The following is a 19,248-nucleotide window of genomic DNA, read 5'->3' as shown; positions in this document are numbered from 1 at the left end:
GGGTGTAGATTGGGCAGCAGCTCCGCATGGTGGTCGGGCGGCAGCTCCGCTCGGGAGTCAGGCAGCAGCTCCGCACGGTGGTCGGGCGGCAGCTCCGCACGGTGGTCGGGCGGCAGCTCCGCACGGTGGTCGGGCGGCAGCTCCGCACGGTGGTCGGATGGCAGCTCTGCATGGTGGTCGGGCGGCAGCTCCGCACGGTGGTCGGATGGCAGGTCGGATGGCAGCTCCGCACGGTGGTCGGATGGCAGCTCCGCACGGTGGTGGGGAAGCAGCTCCGCATGGTGGTCGGGCGGCAGCTCCGCATGGTGGTCGGGCGGCAGCTCCGCATGGTGGTCGGGCGGCAGCTCCGCATGGTGGTCAGATGAATGATGACTTCAGTGTTTTAAGAAGCCACATGGTTGGCCCTGTTGCTTTGATACAATGTTGAAGACAAAGGCGGAGTCTGAAGATATCAGAATTGCAATTATTAGCAAACACAAGACTTCCACAGGGTATAAGGCCGACTCCCAAGACCTTGGTATCCCAGTTTCAACAGTGCCAGGGATTATAGATTAACACCCCACATCACCATATAGGTGCTCTGGAGAAAAATATAGTAATCTCAAGGAGGAACTCCGGCACACTACCCCAAGGGGAGGAAAAAACAAGAAAAGGAAAATGTTCTAGTTCTTTTTCTCCCCTTGGGGCAGTGTGCCGGGGTTCCTCAACAGTGCCAGTGTGTCGCCCGGGGACCAGGGGGTACTCAGATCCGGGCCACAGGGTAACTTCTGTGGGTATCACGGTGGCGTGACCCGGTCTGTGATCCCAGGCTCCACAGTATAAAGGGATTTGGTAAGGAAGATTTATATTGTCCGTGACGCCACCCACGGTTGTGGTGATTGGGACACCACCGCTGCTCTGGACGAGGATCCCGGGAGTGATGGTATGGAGCAGCTAGATGTTAGTTCTCCCCTCCGTGGGTAGGGGGTTGGTTGTCCCGGGGCCCGGTGATGGGGTAAGCAGGGAGCAGGGCGCAGTGCTGCAGTGCGGTGCCCGAGGGCACGGGTGTACTCACAAGTAAGCCACACGGAGTCACTGGTAAACTAGGAATTGCCGGTGTCCGCAGCCTTCGGTACGGGGGTGTTAGTGTCCCACACACGGTGCAGCAGCTCCTGTTCTTTCCCTGCAGCAGGTGCCTTTCTCTCCACTCTCTTCCTCTTTCTCCTCAGCCGGGAACGGGGAATCCTCTCCCCTGTAGTGATCCGGGTCACCCAGGTACCGAGGGGCCACCGCCCTGCTCCGGCTACCTCTGGCCCCTTCCTCACTACAGCCTGTCCCGGCCCTCTCGGAGCACGCTTTGCTTTCAGCCTGGGAGCTACAGCTCCAGACTCCTCTTCTGTCTCCTCTCCAAACACTCTGCTCAGCCCCTCCCCTCTGCTCTGCTTTTCTCTTACCCTGGGGGAGGTGGTTTGTCTTGCTGCACCGGTGTGAGATCAGATTACCAAGGAGGATTAACTCTTTCTGTGACAACCTGGCTGTGCCAGGGCGTCACACACCCCCTTGGTAAAACACGGCCCGTCCTCGGGCCATCTGGCCACCAACATTTATTAAACTGGGAAAAGAATAAAACATTTTAAACATTTTCACACATGCATTTTCAATCTTCCCACAGCGGGATGTACATTGCTTCAACGTTGCAATAACAGTCGAACACTTTTAATAATAACAGTGTAACGGGTCCTTCAGTCACCCACCCAAACAACCTAGCCTTGGTGCTGCCCCTAAAACCCAGGCAGCACCCCTTGACCCCAGTCCAGAAACGGCTCCAGATTGGTCAACGGGACCGGTACTTCGCTGCCATTGCGGCCAGGCGGACTGCCGGAGCCGTCGTCATCTCCGTCGCGGCTGGGCGGACTGCCGGGGCTGGTGGCAGGGCGGTGACAAAGGTGAGGCCTGGGGACCCCAGGTCTGTGTCCTCCCCAACAGGCGCTGCGGGCTCCGCTACCGGTAACAGGGGTAACGGATCGGTGCATCGCTGCGGCGGCCTCTCCAGGAACCAAATGCTGGCAGAGTCCTGGCGTCCCTGCCTTTACAGTCCTAGTCACATAAACTGCGGTTCCTTCTTCCTGCTCCCCCTTGGTACTCGGGAGCAGTCCTTCCAGCAACTTTTAAAGTTTCCCTTTCGCTTCCAGTCCTCCGGAGCTTCACTTCCGCCTGCATTCTCAGGGGGGCGGAGCCTCTTTTTCGCGCCCAACGCTTGGGGAAGAAGGTGCTGGGCGGGAGATTTTGGCGCCCAAAATGGCGGCAAAGATGGCGACTTTAAAAATTTTGCAGCGTATCACCGCTGACAGTCCAGAACAAGGCGCACTTCCTCCAGGTAACTGGATGGGTTCGATCCTGTTCGTGACGCCAAATGTGTCGCCCGGGGACCAGGGGGTACTCAGATCCGGGCCACAGGGTAACTTCTGTGGGTATCACGGTGGCGTGACCCGATCTGTGATCCCAGGCTCCACAGTATAAAGGGATTTGGTAAGGAAGATTTATATTGTCCGTGACGCCACCCACGGTTGTGGTGATTGGGACACCACCGCTGCTCTGGACGGGGATCCCGGGAGTGATGGTATGGAGCAGCTAGATGTTAGTTCTCCCCTCCGTGGGTAGGGGGTTGGTTGTCCCGGGGCCCGGTGATGGGGTAAGCAGGGAGCAGGGCGCAGTGCTGCAGTGTGGTGCCCGAGGGCACGGGTGTACTCACAAGTAAGTCACACGGAGTCACTGGTAAACTAGGAATTGCCGGTGTCCGCAGCCTTCGGTACGGGGGTGTTAGTGTCCCACACACGGTGCAGCAGCCCTTGTTGTTCTTTCCCTGCAGCAGGTGCCTTTCTCTCCACTCTCTTCCTCTTTCTCCTCAGCCGGGAACGGGGAATCCTCTCCCCTGCAGTGATCCGGGTCACCCAGGTACCGGGGGGCCACTACCCTGCTCCGGCTACCTCTGACCCCTTCCTCACTACAGCCTGTCCCGGCCCTCTCGGAGCACGCTTTGCTTTCAGCCTGGGAGCTACAACTCCAGACTCCTCTTCTGTCTCCTCTCCACACACTCTGCTCCAGCCCCTCCCCTCTGCTCTGCTTTTCTCTTACACTGGGGGATGTGGTTTGTACTGCTGCACCGGTGTGAGATCAGATTACCAAGGAGGATTAACTCTTTCTGTGACAACCTGGCTGTGCCAGGGCGTCACACCAGGAGCTGACATGACTATGACATTACTGTGATTGGGGGATCCCTGCATGTTTAGGCTGAAAAACAGTCGGTAACTGGAGCACAGCGCCTGAGCTCCAGAATACTGAGCGGAGCGGAGCGCGTCCACCCAGCACCACAATGTAGATAAGGTATTGTAATGAAAGATATCTCACTTTATGTATCTCTGATATAGGATGATGCTTTGCCATACTTTGCTCACCAAGTCATGCGGTGCTAGAAACAAAGCCAAACAATGCGCACATAAGACGTATATCTACATAAATAGCGCCCAGGTGCCGGATAATAATACCGCATCCAGTGCCCACACAATATCACGAAGGATGAAAGCCAAAATAATGATGTTATACCGCCCTCTGCTGGCAACAAATGGGAAGAGCAGTCGCTTCTTATCGACAATCCCAAATATTGGAATTTTAAGAAGGTGAGACATCGGCACATGAAATGCAGGCCTGCACCTCTGCCCCGGGACAAGAGGAGGAATAATAGAGCTGTAACATTAATGTTTATGCAGAAAGGACGCTGTTTACATAAACAAGTGATTAACCTTTTCACTGCTGGTTATCAGAATAGGGGGGAGCCCACAGCATTTTTTTTAAAATTATCTATTTCTTTGTTTACTAAATTAAACCAGGCTAAAAACACCCATTATCACATGACAGGCTGCGAGTGTAAACCCTGCCTATATACACCTGTATATAACACACTTTCAGCCATGTCTGGACTCAGCACCTGGGGGACGCGGGTCACGTGGCGGGGTCTGCGGCCTCTCCCCAGGTTCCTGTGACCACTTGTCTCAGCATTTGCTATTTCTATATTTTGATCATTTCAGGTGGGTGTCCCGGGTTTTTATTTGCGGGGACACTCTGTGCTATTTTACTTATGATGTATTCTGCTAATAGGAGTTTCTGTTACTCCAGAGTGTTTTGGGCCACCACCTACCTTGTCCTTGAGGTCTACCATAGATTTTCTGAATACCTGGTTGGAGTCTATATGGGCATGTCATCATCTATTTAATCTTTATACAATACAAGAAGGTGGCCGGATTCTACGCATCGGGTATTCTAGAATTTATGTATTGTGTAGTTAATGTATGATTTTTGTTATATATATATATATATATGTTGTTGTGTGTAGTTGCCAGTGTTTGTGTAGGGGCTGTACATGTTCTGGGTGTTGTCTGGGTGTGGCGGGGGGTGAGAGCGGTGTTGTTTGTGTGTTGCGTGTGTTGCGTTATTTGTGGAGCGCTGTGTGTCTGTAGCGTTGTGTGTGTGTGTTGCGCGGTTTGTGTGGGTGTGGGGTGCGTGTGTGTGTTTTGGGGGGAGGTATGTTTTGTGCAATGTCTGTGTTGTGCTGTATGTGCGTATATTTGTGTGTGCCGCGCTGTTTGTGTGTTGGGTGTTGTGTGTGTGCGGCGTTGTCTGTGTGTGTGGGTGTCTGTGTAGGGCAGTGTTTGTGGTTCCCAGTGTGTGTGTGGTGTGTTATGCAGTGCGCGTGTGGCAGTGTGTGTGTGTGTGTTTTGGGGGGAGGTGTGCACCCCCCATCGTGCTCCATCCGCCATGCTGTGTACTCCCCATCGTGCTCCATCCGCCATGCTGCACACTCCCCATTGTGCTCCATCCACCATGCTGCGCATTCCCCATCGTGCTCCATCCCCCATGCTGCACACCCCCATCGTGCTCCATCCCCCATGCTGCGCAATCCCCATCGTGCTCCATCCCCCATGCTGCGCACTCCCGATCGTGCTCCATCCCCCATGCTGCGCACTCCCCATCGTGCTCCATCCCCCATGCTGCGCACTCCCCATTGTGCTCCATCCCCCATGCTGCGCACTCCCCATCGTGCTCCATCCCCCATGCTGTGCACTCCCCATCGTGTTCCATCCCCCATGCTGCGCACTCCCCATCGTGCTCTATCCCCCATGCTGCGCACTCCCCATCGTGCTCCATCCCCCATGCTGCGCACTCCCCATCGTGCTCCATCCCCCATGCTGCGCACTCCCCATTGTGCTCCATCCCCCATGCTGCGCACTCCCCATCGTGCTCCATCCCCCATGCTGTGCACTCCCCATCGTGTTCCATCCCCCATGCTGCGCACTCCCCATCGTGCTCCATCCCCCATGCTGCGCACTCCCCATCGTGCTCCATCCCCCATGCTGCGCTGCACGTCATGCTCCTCTGCCGACACTCACAGATCCGATCGCATACACACACACACACATACACACACACATCAGAACACACTCACACACATCCGATCGCATACACTCACACACACACTGACGATAGCGCACATACGCGCTCACACAATCACAACATCTGGAGATACCACATGCTTCCGGCCATGTGATCCTCCGGCAGGTCCTGGAAGGTCACTGCACAGTATCGCCGCCGAGAAGCAAGCGATATCACGGGATGTTGTGAGTGTGTGGATGCGATGTGATGTGTGTCTGTCCGTGTGTGTTCCGCTGCTGCAGGACCTTGATGCGCTCACCTGCTCCCGGTCGGCGTCTGGTGAGTATAATCGGGGGTCTTCTTTCTTCTGTCTTCTCTCTTCTGGGGGTGCCCGCTGCCTATAATGAAGTGTCTTGCAGTGTCTTTAACTCTTTCACCGCTGCATGACACTTCATTATTGACCGCACCGGTGTACGCTGGTAACCATGATATAGTTACCCGATGTTTATCATGGTTACCAGCGTCCAACGGCTCCGTCACGTCCCAGCATCGCAAGGTTATGTCTGGGCTGGGGGAGTCGGGGCTTCGTTTGAATTCGGGGAAGGGGCGTGTCCGAGCGGTCGATGCGTGCGGAGTGTCGGGGCGAGCGGCCAATCCATGCGGGGGGCGGGGCCAGGCCGAGGCGAGTGGTCAATCCGTGGGGGTGGGCGGGGCCAGGCCGAGCCCGGCGGCCAATCCGCTGTTTGTCACCGTAAGGACACAATTTTGGAGCAAGACAGACAGACAGAATAAGGCAATTATATATATAGATAAGGAGTTATATTGTCCATATTCATTACATTATGTAATTGACTACAGTATTTTTCTGTATTACTGTCGGGTATTTACCCCTGATTCCGGATAATCCTGTTGCCCGTGTTCTTGCTTGTAACTGGGCCGCTCCTCACCTCCCCTGTTTAAGAAAGACATCACTTTTTCAGCATTGGGCGTTGTGGTCGTTATCTCTGTTTTTTCTTGTTCATAATTATCAGCGATTTGCCCAGGTCCCATACAATGCACCATGATTCACATCATAATGCTTTATACATACTAACTTGGTAACCATAGTGTGGCTGTGGCCTATATATATTATGGACTCCACTTTCTCTGTGTGCGTTTGTATTCAGCCCCCCGGAGTCAGCACTTTGTACGACCACCTTTCTCTGTGTGCATTTGTATTCAGCCCCCCGGATTCAGCACTTTGTAGGACCACCTTTCTCTGTGTGCGTTTGTATTCAGCCCCCCCGGAGTCAGCACTTTGTAGGACCACCTTTCTCTGTCTTGCATTAGTACTCAGCCCCCGGAGTCAGCACTTTGTAGGACCACCTTTCTCTGTGTGCGTTTGTATTCAGCCCCCCGGAGTCAGCACTTTGTAGGACCACCTCCTTGTCTTGCATTTGTATTCAGCCCCCGGAGTCAGTACTGTGTAGGACCACCTTTCTCTGTCTTTTGGGGTCTCCAGCTTTGCTCATCTAGAGGTGACATTTCCTCTTCTCTCGCTCGGTGAGGTTGGATGGAGACATCTGTGATCGGTGATTTTCGCGTCTTGTCACAGATTCTCGGTGGATTTGGGTCTGGACTGTGACTCGGCCGCTCACACACAGGAATAAGCTCTGATCTGAACCCTTCATTGTAGATCTGCAGGATGTTGAGGGTCATTGTACTGCTGGAAGGTGAACCTACCCCCGGTCTCACATCTTCTGCAGCCTCTAACAAGTTTTCCTCCAGGATTTCCCTGTATTTAGCTCCATCCATGTTCACATCACTTCTGACAGCTTCCCTGCCCCTGCTGAAGAAAAGCCTGCCCACAGCAGCATGCTGCCTCCACTATGTGTGACGATGGGGATGGTGTTCTCAGGGTGATGTGCATTGTTTTCCACTACGCACAGTGTTTTGCATTTAGCCCAGTTGTTCTTTATTCTCCTCTGACCGGAGCCCCTTCCTCCACTGCTCGCTGTGTCCCCTACATGGCTTTTATCAAACTACAAATGTGGCTTGCAACAATGACTTATTTTTGCCCCTCTTCCATTATGGGCAGATTTGTGAAGTCTTTCACTATTAGTTGTCCTGTGGACAGATTCTCCCCGGAGCTGTGCTCTCTGCGGCTCCTCCAGTCACCATGGACCTCTCGGCTCCTCTCTCATTAGTGCTCTCATTCTTGGGATGTCAGTTTCTTTGGCGGCCATGTCTTGGTCTTGTAGGTTTGCAGTTGTGTTGTACTCTGTCCATTTTTAGATAATAGATTGAACAGTGCTCCATGAGATGTTCAGAACTTGGGATATTTTTTTTTTCTAACCTAACCCTACTTCCCTCCTCTTTATCCCTGACCTGTCTGGTGGGTTCCTTGGTTTTTATGCTGCTGGTTAATTCTTAATGTTCTCACAGAAACCTTTGAGGCCGTCACAGAACAGCTGTAGTTACACTGAGAAGACATTACACCCAGGAGGAGGCGATGCACTGATTATGTGTCCTCTGGAGGCGACTGGTCGCTCAGGGGTTTATTTAACTGGATCAGACTCCAGGGGATGAATACAAATGCACATCACAATTTTCACATTTATTTAACATATTTAGAAAACCAGGTATCATTTTAAGTTTCTGAGTGTAACGTGAAAGAATGTGGAAAAGTTCACGGGGTTTGAATATTTTTTCAAGGTATTGTATATGTAAGTGTTTCCTTTCATAAATATGTAAAGAACACTAAAAGGCAGGTGGGGGCCTCGGCCGCAGCACATTCTGTACCTGTCTACACACCCGCACAGCTGCACCTCCACAACACTTCACATGATAGATATCAGCACCATATTGTGTAACTCCGGGAATTTCTGGCCACGTCTGCACACGGCTTATACATTATGTCACTGACGGACACAGACAGAAGAGGCTGTGCAAGAACAGTATATGGCCCTGTGCAAGAACAGTATATGGGCCCTGTGCAAGAACAGTATATGGCCCTGTGCAAGAACAGTATATGTGCCCTGTGCAAGAACAGTATATGGCCCCTGTGCAAGAACAGTATATGTGCCCCTGTGCAAGAACAGTATATGGCCCTGTGCAAGAACAGTATATGGTCCTGTGCAAGAACAGTATATGTCCCCTGTGCAAGAACAGTATATGGCCCTGTGCAAGAACAGTATATGGCCCTGTGCAAGAACAGTATATGGCCCTGTGCAAGAACAGTATATGGCCCTGTGCAAGAACAGTATATGGCCCTGTGCAAGAACAGTATATGGCCCCTGTGCAAGAACAGTATATGGCCCTGTGCAAGAACAGTATATGGCCCTGTGCAAGAACAGTATATGGCCCTGTGCAAGAACAGTATATGGCCCCTGTGCAAGAACAGTATATGGCCCTGTGCAAGAACAGTATATGGCCCTGTGCAAGAACAGTATATGGCCCTGTGCAAGAACAGTATATGGCCCTGTGCAAGAACAGTATATGGCCCTGTGCAAGAACAGTATATGGCCCTGTGCAAGAACAGTATATGGCCCTGTGCAAGAACAGTATATGGCCCCTGTGCAAGAACAGTATATGGCCCCTGTGCAAGAACAGTATATGGCCCTGTGCAAGAACAGTATATGGCCCTGTGCAAGAACAGTATATGCCCCTGTGCAAGAACAGTATATGGGCCTGTGCAAGAACAGTATATGGCCCTGTGCAAGAACAGTATATGGCCCTGTGCAAGAACAGTATATGGCCCCTGTGCAAGAACAGTATATGGCCCTGTGCAAGAACAGTATATGGCCCCTGTGCAAGAACAGTATATGGGCCCTGTGCAAGAACAGTATATGACCCCTGTGCAAGAACAGTATATGGGCCCTGTGCAAGAACAGTATATGACCCCTGTGCAAGAACAGTATATGGCCCCTGTGCAAGAACAGTATATGGGCCCTGTGCAAGAACAGTATATGGCCCCTGTGCAAGAACAGTATATGACCCCTGTGCAAGAACAGTATATGGCCCCTGTGCAAGAACAGTATATGGGCCCTGTGCAAGAACAATATATGGCCCTGTGCAAGAACAGTATATGGCCCTGTGCAAGAACAGTATATGACCCCTGTGCAAGAACAGTATATGCCCCTGTGCAAGAACAGTATATGCCCCTGTGCAAGAACAGTATATGCCCTGTGTAAGAACAGTATATGGGCCCTGTGCAAGAACAGTATATGCCTCTGTGCAAGAACAGTATATGCCCCTGTGCAAGAACAGTATATGGCCCCTGTGCAAGAACAGTATATGGCCCCTGTGCAAGAACAGTATATGGCCCCTGTGCAAGAACAGTATATGGCCCCTGTGCAAGAACAGTATATGACCCCTGTGCAAGAACAGTATATGGGCCCTGTGCAAGAACAGTATATGGCCCTGTGCAAGAACAGTATATGGCCCTGTGCAAGAACAGTATATGGCCCCTGTGCAAGAACAGTATATGGCTCCTGTGCAAGGACAGTATATGGGCCCTGTGCAAGAACAGTATATGGGCCCTGTGCAAGAACAGTATATGGCCCCTGTGCAAGAACAGTATATGGCTCCTGTGCAAGAACAGTATATGGCCCTGTGTAAGAACAGTATATGGCCCTGTGCAAGAACAGTATATGGCCCTGTGCAAGAACAGTATATGGCCCTGTGCAAGAACAGTATATGGCCCTGTGCAAGAACAGTATATGGCCCTGTGCAAGAACAGTATATGGCCCCTGTACAAGAGCAGTATATGGCCCTGTGCAAGAACAGTATATGGCCCTGTGCAAGAACAGTATATGGCCCCTGTGCAAGAACAGTATATGGCCCCTGTGCAAGAACAGTATATGGCCCCTGTGCAAGAACAGTATATGGCCCCTGTGCAAGAACAGTATATGGCTCCTGTGCAAGAACAGTATATGGCCCTGTGTAAGAACAGTATATGGCCCTGTGCAAGAACAGTATATGGCCCTGTGCAAGAACAGTATATGGCCCTGTGCAAGAACAGTATATGGCCCTGTGCAAGAACAGTATATGGCCCTGTGCAAGAACAGTATATGGCCCTGTGCAAGAACAGTATATGGCCCCTGTGCAAGAACAGTATATGGCCCCTGTGCAAGAACAGTATATGGCCCTGTGCAAGAACAGTATATGCCCTGTGCAAGAACAGTATAGGCCCTGTGCAAGAACAGTATATGGCCCCTGTGCAAGAACAGTATATGGGCCCTGTGCAAGAACAGTATATGGCCCTGTGCAAGAACAGTATATGGGCCCCTGTGCAAGAACAATATATGGCCCCTGTGCAAGAACAGTATATGGCCCCTGTGCAAGAACAGTATATGGCCCTGTGCAAGAACAGTATATGGCCCCTGTGCAAGAACAGTATATGGCCCTGTGCAAGAACAGTATATGGCCCTGTGCAAGAACAGTATATGGCCCCTGTGCAAGAACAGTATATGGCCCCTGTGCAAGAACAATATATGGCCCCTGTGCAAGAACAGTATATGCCCCTGTGCAAGAACAGTATATGGCCCTGTGCAAGAACAGTATATGGCCCTGTGCAAGAACAGTATATGCCCCTGTGCAAGAACACTATATGGCCCTGTGCAAGAACAGTATATGGCCCTGTGCAAGAACAGTATATGGCCCCTGTGCAAGAACAGTATATGGCCCTGTGCAAGAACAGTATATGGCCCTGTGCAAGAACAGTATATGGCCCTGTGCAAGAACAGTATATGGCCCTGTGCAAGAACAGTATATGGCCCTGTGCAAGAACAGTATATGGCCCTGTGCAAGAACAGTATATGGCCCTGTGCAAGAACAGTATATGGCCCCTGTGCAAGAACAGTATATGCCCCTGTGCAAGAACAGTATATGGGCCCTGTGTAAGAACAGTATATGGCCCCTGTGCAAGAACAGTATATGTGCCCCTGTGCAAGAACAGTATATGGCCCTGTGCAAGAACAGTATATGTGCCCCTGTGCAAGAACAGTATATGGCCCTGTGCAAGAACAGTATATGGGCCCTGTGCAAGAACAGTATATGGCCCTGTGCAAGAACAGTATATGGCCCCTGTGTAAGAACAGTATATGGCCCCTGTGTAAGAACAGTATATGGCCCTGTGCAAGAACAGTATATGGGCCCTGTGCAAGAACAGTATATGGCCCCTGTGCAAGAGCAGTATATGGGCCCTGTGCAAGAACAGTATATGGCCCCTGTGCAAGAACAGTATATGGGCCCTGTGCAAGAACAGTATATGGCCCTGTGCAAGAACAGTATATGGCCCTGTGCAAGAACAGTATATGGCCCTGTGCAAGAACAGTATATGGCCCTGTGCAAGAACAGTATATGGCCCTGTGCAAGAACAGTATATGGCCCTGTGCAAGAACAGTATATGGCCCTGTGCAAGAACAGTATATGACCCCTGTGCAAGAACAGTATATGGCCCTGTGCAAGAACAGTATATGGCCCCTGTGCAAGAACAGTATATGGCCCCTGTGCAAGAACAGTATATGGCCCCTGTGCAAGAACAGTATATGGGCCCTGTGCAAGAACAGTATATGGGCCCTGTGCAAGAACAGTATATGGGCCCTGTGCAAGAACAGTATATGGTCCTGTGCAAGAACAGTATATGGCCCTGTGCAAGAACAGTATATTCCCCTGTGCAAGAACAGTATATGGGCCCTGTACAGGAACAGTATATGGGTCCTGTGCAAGAACAGTATATGGCCCCTGTGCAAGAACAGTATATGGGCCCTGTGCAAGAACAGTATATGGCCCTGTGCAAGAACAGTATATGGGCCCTGTGCAAGAACAGTATATGGCCCCTGAGCATGAACAGTATATGGCCCTGTGCAAGAACAGTATATGGCCCCTGTGCAAGAACAGTATATGGCCCCTGAGCAAGAAAAGTATATGGCCCCTGAGCAAGAACAGTATATGGGCCCTGTGCAAGAACAGTATATGGCTCCTGTGCAAGAACAGTATATGGCCCTGTGCAAGAACAGTATATGGCCCTGTGCAAGAACAGTATATGGCCCTGTGCAAGAACAGTATATGGGCCCTGTGCAAGAACAGTATATGGGCCCTGTGCAAGAACAGTATATGGCCCCTGTGCAAGAACAGTATATGGCCCTGTGCAAGAACAGTATATGGCCCTGTGCAAGAACAGTATATGGGCCCCTGTGCAAGAACAGTATATGGCCCCTGTGCAAGAACAGTATATGGCCCTGTGCAAGAACAGTATATGGCCCTGTGCAAGAACAGTATATGGCCCTGTGCAAGAACAGTATATGGCCCCTGTGCAAGAACAGTATATGGCCCCTGTGCAAGAACAGTATATGTGCCCCTGTGCAAGAACAGTATATGGGCCCCTGTGCAAGAACAGTATATGGCCCTGTGCAAGAACAGTATATGGCCCTGTGCAAGAACAGTATATGGCCCTGTGCAAGAACAGTATATGGTCCCTGTGCAAGAACAGTATATGGCCCCTGTGCAAGAACAGTATATGGGCCCTGTGCAAGAACAGTATATGGCCCTGTGCAAGAACAGTATATGGGCCCTGTGCAAGAACAGTATATGGCCCCTGTGCAAGAACAGTATATGGCCCCTGTGCAAGAACAGTATATGGCCCCTGTGCAAGAACAGTATATGGCCCTGTGCAGGAACAGTATATGGCCCCTGTACAAGAACAGTATATGGCCCCTGTGCAAGAACAGTATATGGCCCCTGTGCAAGAACAGTATATGGCCCTGTGCAAGAACAGTATATGGGCCCTGTGCAAGAACAGTATATGGCCCTGTGCAAGAACAGTATATGTGCCCCTGTGCAAGAACAGTATATGGGCCCTGTGCAAGAACAGTATATGGCCCTGTGCAAGAACAGTATATGGCCCTGTGCAAGAACAGTATATGGCCCTGTGCAAGAACAGTATATGGCCCTGTGCAAGAACAGTATATGGCCCTGTGCAAGAACAGTATATGGCCCTGAGCAAGAACAGTATATGGCCCTGTGCAAGAACAGTATATGGCCCTGTGCAAGAACAGTATATGGGCCCTGTGCAAGAACAGTATATGGGCCCTGTGCAAGAACAGTATATGGGCCCTGTGCAAGAACAGTATATGGCTCCTGTGCAAGAACAGTATATGGGCCCTGTGCAAGAACAGTATATGGCCCTGTGCAAGAACAGTATATGGCCCTGTGCAAGAACAGTATATGGCCCTGTGCAAGAACAGTATATGGCCCCTGTGCAAGAACAGTATATGGCCCCTGTGCAAGAACAGTATATGTGCCCCTGTGCAAGAACAGTATATGGGCCCCTGTGCAAGAACAGTATATGGCTCTGTGCAAGAACAGTATATGGACCCTGTGCAAGAACAGTATAAGGCCCCTGTGCAAGAACAGTATATGGCCCCTGTGCAAGAACAGTATATGCCCCTGTGTAGGAACAGTATATGGCCCCTGTGCAAGAACAGTATATGGCCCTGTGCAAGAACAGTATATGGCCCTGTGCAAGAACAGTATATGGCCCCTGTGCAAGAACAGTATATGGCCCCTGTGCAAGAACAGTATATGGCCCCTGTGCAAGAACAGTATATGTCCCCTGTGCAAGAACAGTATATGGCCCTGTGCAAGAACAGTATATGGCCCCTGTGCAAGAGCAGTATATGGCCCTGTGCAAGAACAGTATATGGCCCCTGTGCAAGAACAGTATATGGCCCTGTGCAAGAACAGTATATGGCCACTGTGCAAGAACAGTATATGGCCCCTGTGCAAGAACAGTATATGGCCCCTGTGCAAGAACAGTATATGGCCCCTGTGCAAGAACAGTATATGGCCCTGTGCAAGAACAGTATATGGCCCCTGTGCAAGAACAGTATATGGCCCCTGTGCAAGAACAGTATATGGGCATGTGCAAGAACAGTATATGGCCCCTGTGCAAGAACAGTATATGGCCCTGTGCAAGAACAGTATATGGGCCTGTGCAAGAACAGTATATGGTCCCTGTGCAAAGACAGTATATGGCCCCTGTGCAAGAACAGTATATGGCCCTGTGCAAGAACAGTATATGGCCCTGTGCAAGAACAGTATATGGGCCTGTGCAAGAACAGTATATGGTCCCTGTGCAAGAACAGTATATGGCCCTGTGCAAGAACAGTATATGGCCCTGTGCAAGAACAGTATATGGCCCTGTGCAAGAACAGTATATGGCCCTGTGCAAGAACAGTATATGGCCCCTGTACAAGAACAGTATATGGCCCTGTGCAAGAGCAGTATATGGGCATGTGCAAGAACAGTATATGGCCCCTGTGCAAGAACAGTATATGGCCCTGTGCAAGAACAGTATATGGCCCCTGTGTAAGAACAGTATATGGCCCTGTGCAAGAACAGTATATGGCCCTGTGCAAGAACAGTATATGGCCCTGTGCAAGAACAGTATATGGCCCCTGTGGAGATCCCTGTCCTCTGTCAGCCAGAATGGAGATCTGCTGCAGAGGGATCCATATCCTCTATGAGGCAGAGTAATCAGAATATAGAGATGTTGCAGGGAGATTCATGGCCTTTATGGGCCATAAATTCATATTATCTGCGGAGATTTCGTGCAGGCTGCACATTCCTGTTCACCGGAGGGTCCAGAACTTTAGACATGACAATCCACTTACCATTGTAGCAATTGTAATCTAAAAGGGGTTGGCTCTCACGAGTCACAGACAATCCCTTTAACATAGGGCCCCCTCCTATATATGCAGCCGGACCCCAGCATCTCATTCACAGTTTACCTCTTCTACCATCCGCAGAATATTAAGCAATAGGATCAGGCTATGAACTGGGAGACACGAGGTCTGCATAGGAGCTGTATACACAAAACGGGAAGAGATTTACATTCCAGAATATTTCTCAAGTTGCTTCATATTTTATTTAATGATGAAAAATACAAAGGATTTCCCCAGTGTAGTAACCGGCCCCCCTCCGCTGCAGATTGTCCGTCGTCACCTGCAGATCTGACACATTGCGCAATATTGTGGCATTGTCCAATCTCTGGGAACAATTCCTCATTGTGTTCAGCCAATATTGAGCAAATCCCCAGCTACGCCCCTCACTGTTATCAATCCGAGGGAGTGACAGTCACTAATGCCCGGGGACTGGGAGGAGCTCAGGTGTGTGCAGCCACAGTATATATATATACACAGGGGGCTGGATGCTGCGCGGACTCCAGATGACCATGGGATCGTGGCTGCTATATTCTGTGCTCTTCAGTCTCCTGGCTGCTGTGCACACTGCCCCCCTCCTGCCAGACCCCAAAAGCACAATGTTGCCCCCAGGAACGACCACGGTGAGTTATTTACTACATCACACACAATGTAGCAATAATGTAATGATGTAACAAGAGGACGCATGTAATATACAGAGCAGTGCGGACCTGGTGGGCTGGGGGGCTGCAGTCAGGGATAGGGGGCTTGTATGGAAAGCAATTATATAAACTCTCCAGAATTACTCCAAATAATGGAACAGAAAGTCTGTCAATAGCATAAGCCATGTAGGAAACGTTACATCTGTCTGAGCTTCTCTGACGGTCATTGTAGATATTTGAGGCATCTCGGTGGGCTTCTACATGTATCCCTCTATGGGCAGTAGATGTGGACTGTGACCCTGGAGGTTTGTTCTGGAGGTTTCAATAAGCAGGAGATTGACGGATGCTGGAGCCAGTCATCTGTATCTGGTGTAACTGGGGGCTATGGTCTGTAACGCTTGTCCCAGTGATGGTCCTCACCTGTCTCCACCCAATTCTGTCCCCATTATCATACAGTAAATATAAGGACGCGTCTTCAGATGTTGTAGCTCAATGGAAGGTCTTCTTGTTTCCTTACTGCTTTTTGTTGTTGTCTTCAGGCAGCAAAAACTTTACTTGCAGAAAAAGCAGTCGGAGAATCAGTGGGAGACGCCCTACAGAAAAATAAGATCAAAAACCAAGAGACCATCATGTGTTTGCCCTGTATCCTCAGCCTGCTCCCCAAACACTGAGCCAGACACAACTACTCTACACAAGGATCAAGATACAACAAATCATCCAACATACAAGATCTTTGCTGCTCCATCAAACCATGCAACACCCAAGAAAGCTGCAGCTCCAACAAACCATAAAACATCCAAGAAACCTGCAGCTCCACCAAACCATGCAACAGCCAAGAAGGCTGCAGCTCCACCAAACCATAAAACATCCAAGAAGGCTGCAGCTCCACCAAACCATCCATCATCCAAGAAGGCTGGAGCTCCACCAAACCATCCATCATCCAAGAAGGCTGCAGCTCCACCAAATCATCCATCATCCAAGAAGGCTGCAGCTCCACCAAACCATCCAACATCCAAGAAGTCTGCAGCTCTACCAAACCATCCATCATCCAAGAAGGCTGCAGCTCCACCAAATCATCCATCATCCAAGAAGGCTGCAGCTCCACCAAACCATCCATCATCCAAGAAGGCTGCAGCTCCACCAAACCATCCAACATCCAAGAAGTCTGCAGCTCCACCAAACCATCCATCATCCACAAAGCTGCAGCTCCACCATCCTATATGAAATAAGGCTGCAGCTCCACAAAACCATCCATCATCCAAGAAGGTTGGAGCTCTACCAAATCATCCAACTTTCAAGAAGGCTGCAGCTGCACCAAACCATCCAATATCCAAGAAGGTTGAAGCTCCACCAAATCATCCAATATCCAAAAAGCTGCAGATCCACCAAACCATCCTACATAAAATAAGGCCGTAACTAAACCAAATCATCCATCATCCAAGAAGGTTGGAGCTCTACCAAATCAACTTTCAAGAAGGCTGCAGCTCCACCAAACCATCCTAAATCAAAGAAGGTTGCAGCTCCACCAAACCATCCTAAATCAAAGAAGGTTGCAGCTCCACCAAACCATCCATCATCCAAGAAGGCTGTAGGTCCACCAAATCATCCAACATCCAAGAAGGCTGCAGGTCCACCAAATCATCCATCATCCAAGAAGGCTGCAGCTCCACCAAATTATCCAACATCCAAGAAGGCTGCAGGTCCACCAAATCATCCATCATCCAAGAAGACTGCAGCTCCACCAAACCATCCATCATCCAAGAAGACTGCAGCTCCACCAAACCATGAAACATCCAAGAAGATTGCAGCTCCACCAAATCATCCATCATCCAAGAAGGCTGCAGCTCCACCAAACCATCCATCATCCAAGAAGGCTGCAGCTCCACCAAACCATCCATCATCCAAGAAGACTGCAGCTCCACCAAACCATGAAACATCCAAGAAGACTGCAGCTCCACCAAATCATCCATCATCCAAGAAGGCTGCAGGTCCACCAATTCATGCATCATCCAAGAAGGCTGAAGCTCCACCAAATCATCCAACATCCAAGAAGGCTGCAGGTCCACCAAATAATCCATCATCCAAGAAGACTGCAGCTCCACCAAACCATCCATCGTCCAAGAAGACTGCAGCTCCACCAAACCATGAAACATCCAAGAAGACTGAAGCTCCACCAAACCATCCATCATCCAAGAAGGCTGCAGCTCCACCAAACCATCCATCGTCCAAGAAGACTGCAGCTCCACCAAACCATGAAACATCCAAGAAGACTGCAGCTCCACCAAACCATCCATCATCCAAGAAGACTGCAGCTCCACCAAACCATCCATCATCCAAGAAGGCTGCAGCTCCACCAAACCATCCATCATCCAAGAAGACTGCAGCTCCACCCAACCATGAAACATCCAAGAAGACTGCAGCTCCACCAAATCATCCATCATCCAAGAAGGCTGCAGGTCCACCAAATCATGCATCATCCAAGAAGGCTGCAGCTCCACCAAATCATCCAACATCCAAGAAGGCTGCAGGTCCACCAAATCATCCATCATCCAAGAAGACTGCAGCTCCACCAAACCATCCATCGTCCAAGAAGGCTGCAGCTCCACCAAACCATGAAACATCCAAGAAGACTGCAGCTCCACCAAACCATCCATCGTCCAAGAAGACTGCAGCTCCACCAAACCATGAAACATCCAAGAAGCCTGCAGCTCCACCAAACCATCCATCGTCCAAGAAGGCTGCAGCTCCACCAAACCATCCATCATCCAAGAAGACTGCAGCTCCACCAAACCATCCATCATCCAAGAAGGCTGCAGCTCCACCAAACCATCCAATAAGGAAAAGGGCTGCAGATCACCAAATCATCCAACTTTCAAGAAAGCTGCAGCTCCACCAAACCATGCAATGTTCAAGACGTCAGCACCTCGTCAGGCCATATTTACTTCCAGGTAAAGACTGAATTAGAGAATATTTTTGATGTCTTTATGACCTCAGTCTGGACTTCCGCGCAGAATAACAGAAGATGACACTTTTTGGCCCTGTTCACATGGACATGTTATGGCTCAATAACATTTCTAACACATGAATAAAAGTTGTTAATCATTTTTTGCCTCCATTTATCATTTTCACACATTTTCAAAATAGTTACAAAAAAGTCAAAGTTTTTGGTCCCATCTTGCAATATAATGGTAACCATGGTAATGGAGCGCGCGTCCTCCACTCAAGGGAGATTTGCCGATATTTTAGTAGCAACTTCAATGGAGCGATGGCGGCTCCTCTTTTTGTCGCTTTTATCAGATTCCTGGATTTTAGAAGTCGGAACATTTTTGCAAAAGCTCCACAACTAATTTTTATTTTAAAAAATTGGATGGGGCTTTGTGTTTTGGGGCGGAACCAGATGCACCCCAAAAAATAAAAAGACGTATAGAAAACATGTACTCCAGCTGTTACTATGTGTAGATGTCAGGATGCGGCGCAGGTAATCCAGGGATGCACCA

At 50.1% G+C, this 19,248-nt stretch overlaps 1 protein-coding gene across 1 annotated transcript; it reads left to right on the top strand.

Annotated features, from left to right (window-relative positions):
- Nucleotides 1–420: 420 nt before the first annotated feature.
- Nucleotides 421–17,184, top strand: LOC142243990 (uncharacterized). Its single transcript, XM_075316175.1, has 3 exons — nucleotides 421–517; nucleotides 15,658–15,733; nucleotides 16,291–17,184. The coding sequence occupies exons 1-3, from the start codon at nucleotides 421–423 to the stop codon at nucleotides 16,973–16,975; spliced, it is 858 nt and encodes a 285-aa protein (XP_075172290.1). The 3' UTR covers nucleotides 16,976–17,184.
- The last annotated feature ends 2,064 nt before the right edge of the window (nucleotides 17,185–19,248 follow it).

The sequence above is a fragment of the Anomaloglossus baeobatrachus genome, chromosome 6 (assembly GCF_048569485.1).
Source record: "Anomaloglossus baeobatrachus isolate aAnoBae1 chromosome 6, aAnoBae1.hap1, whole genome shotgun sequence".
Taxonomy (NCBI): domain Eukaryota; kingdom Metazoa; phylum Chordata; class Amphibia; order Anura; family Aromobatidae; genus Anomaloglossus; species Anomaloglossus baeobatrachus.
This window is presented reverse-complemented; position numbering and strand designations above follow the sequence as displayed.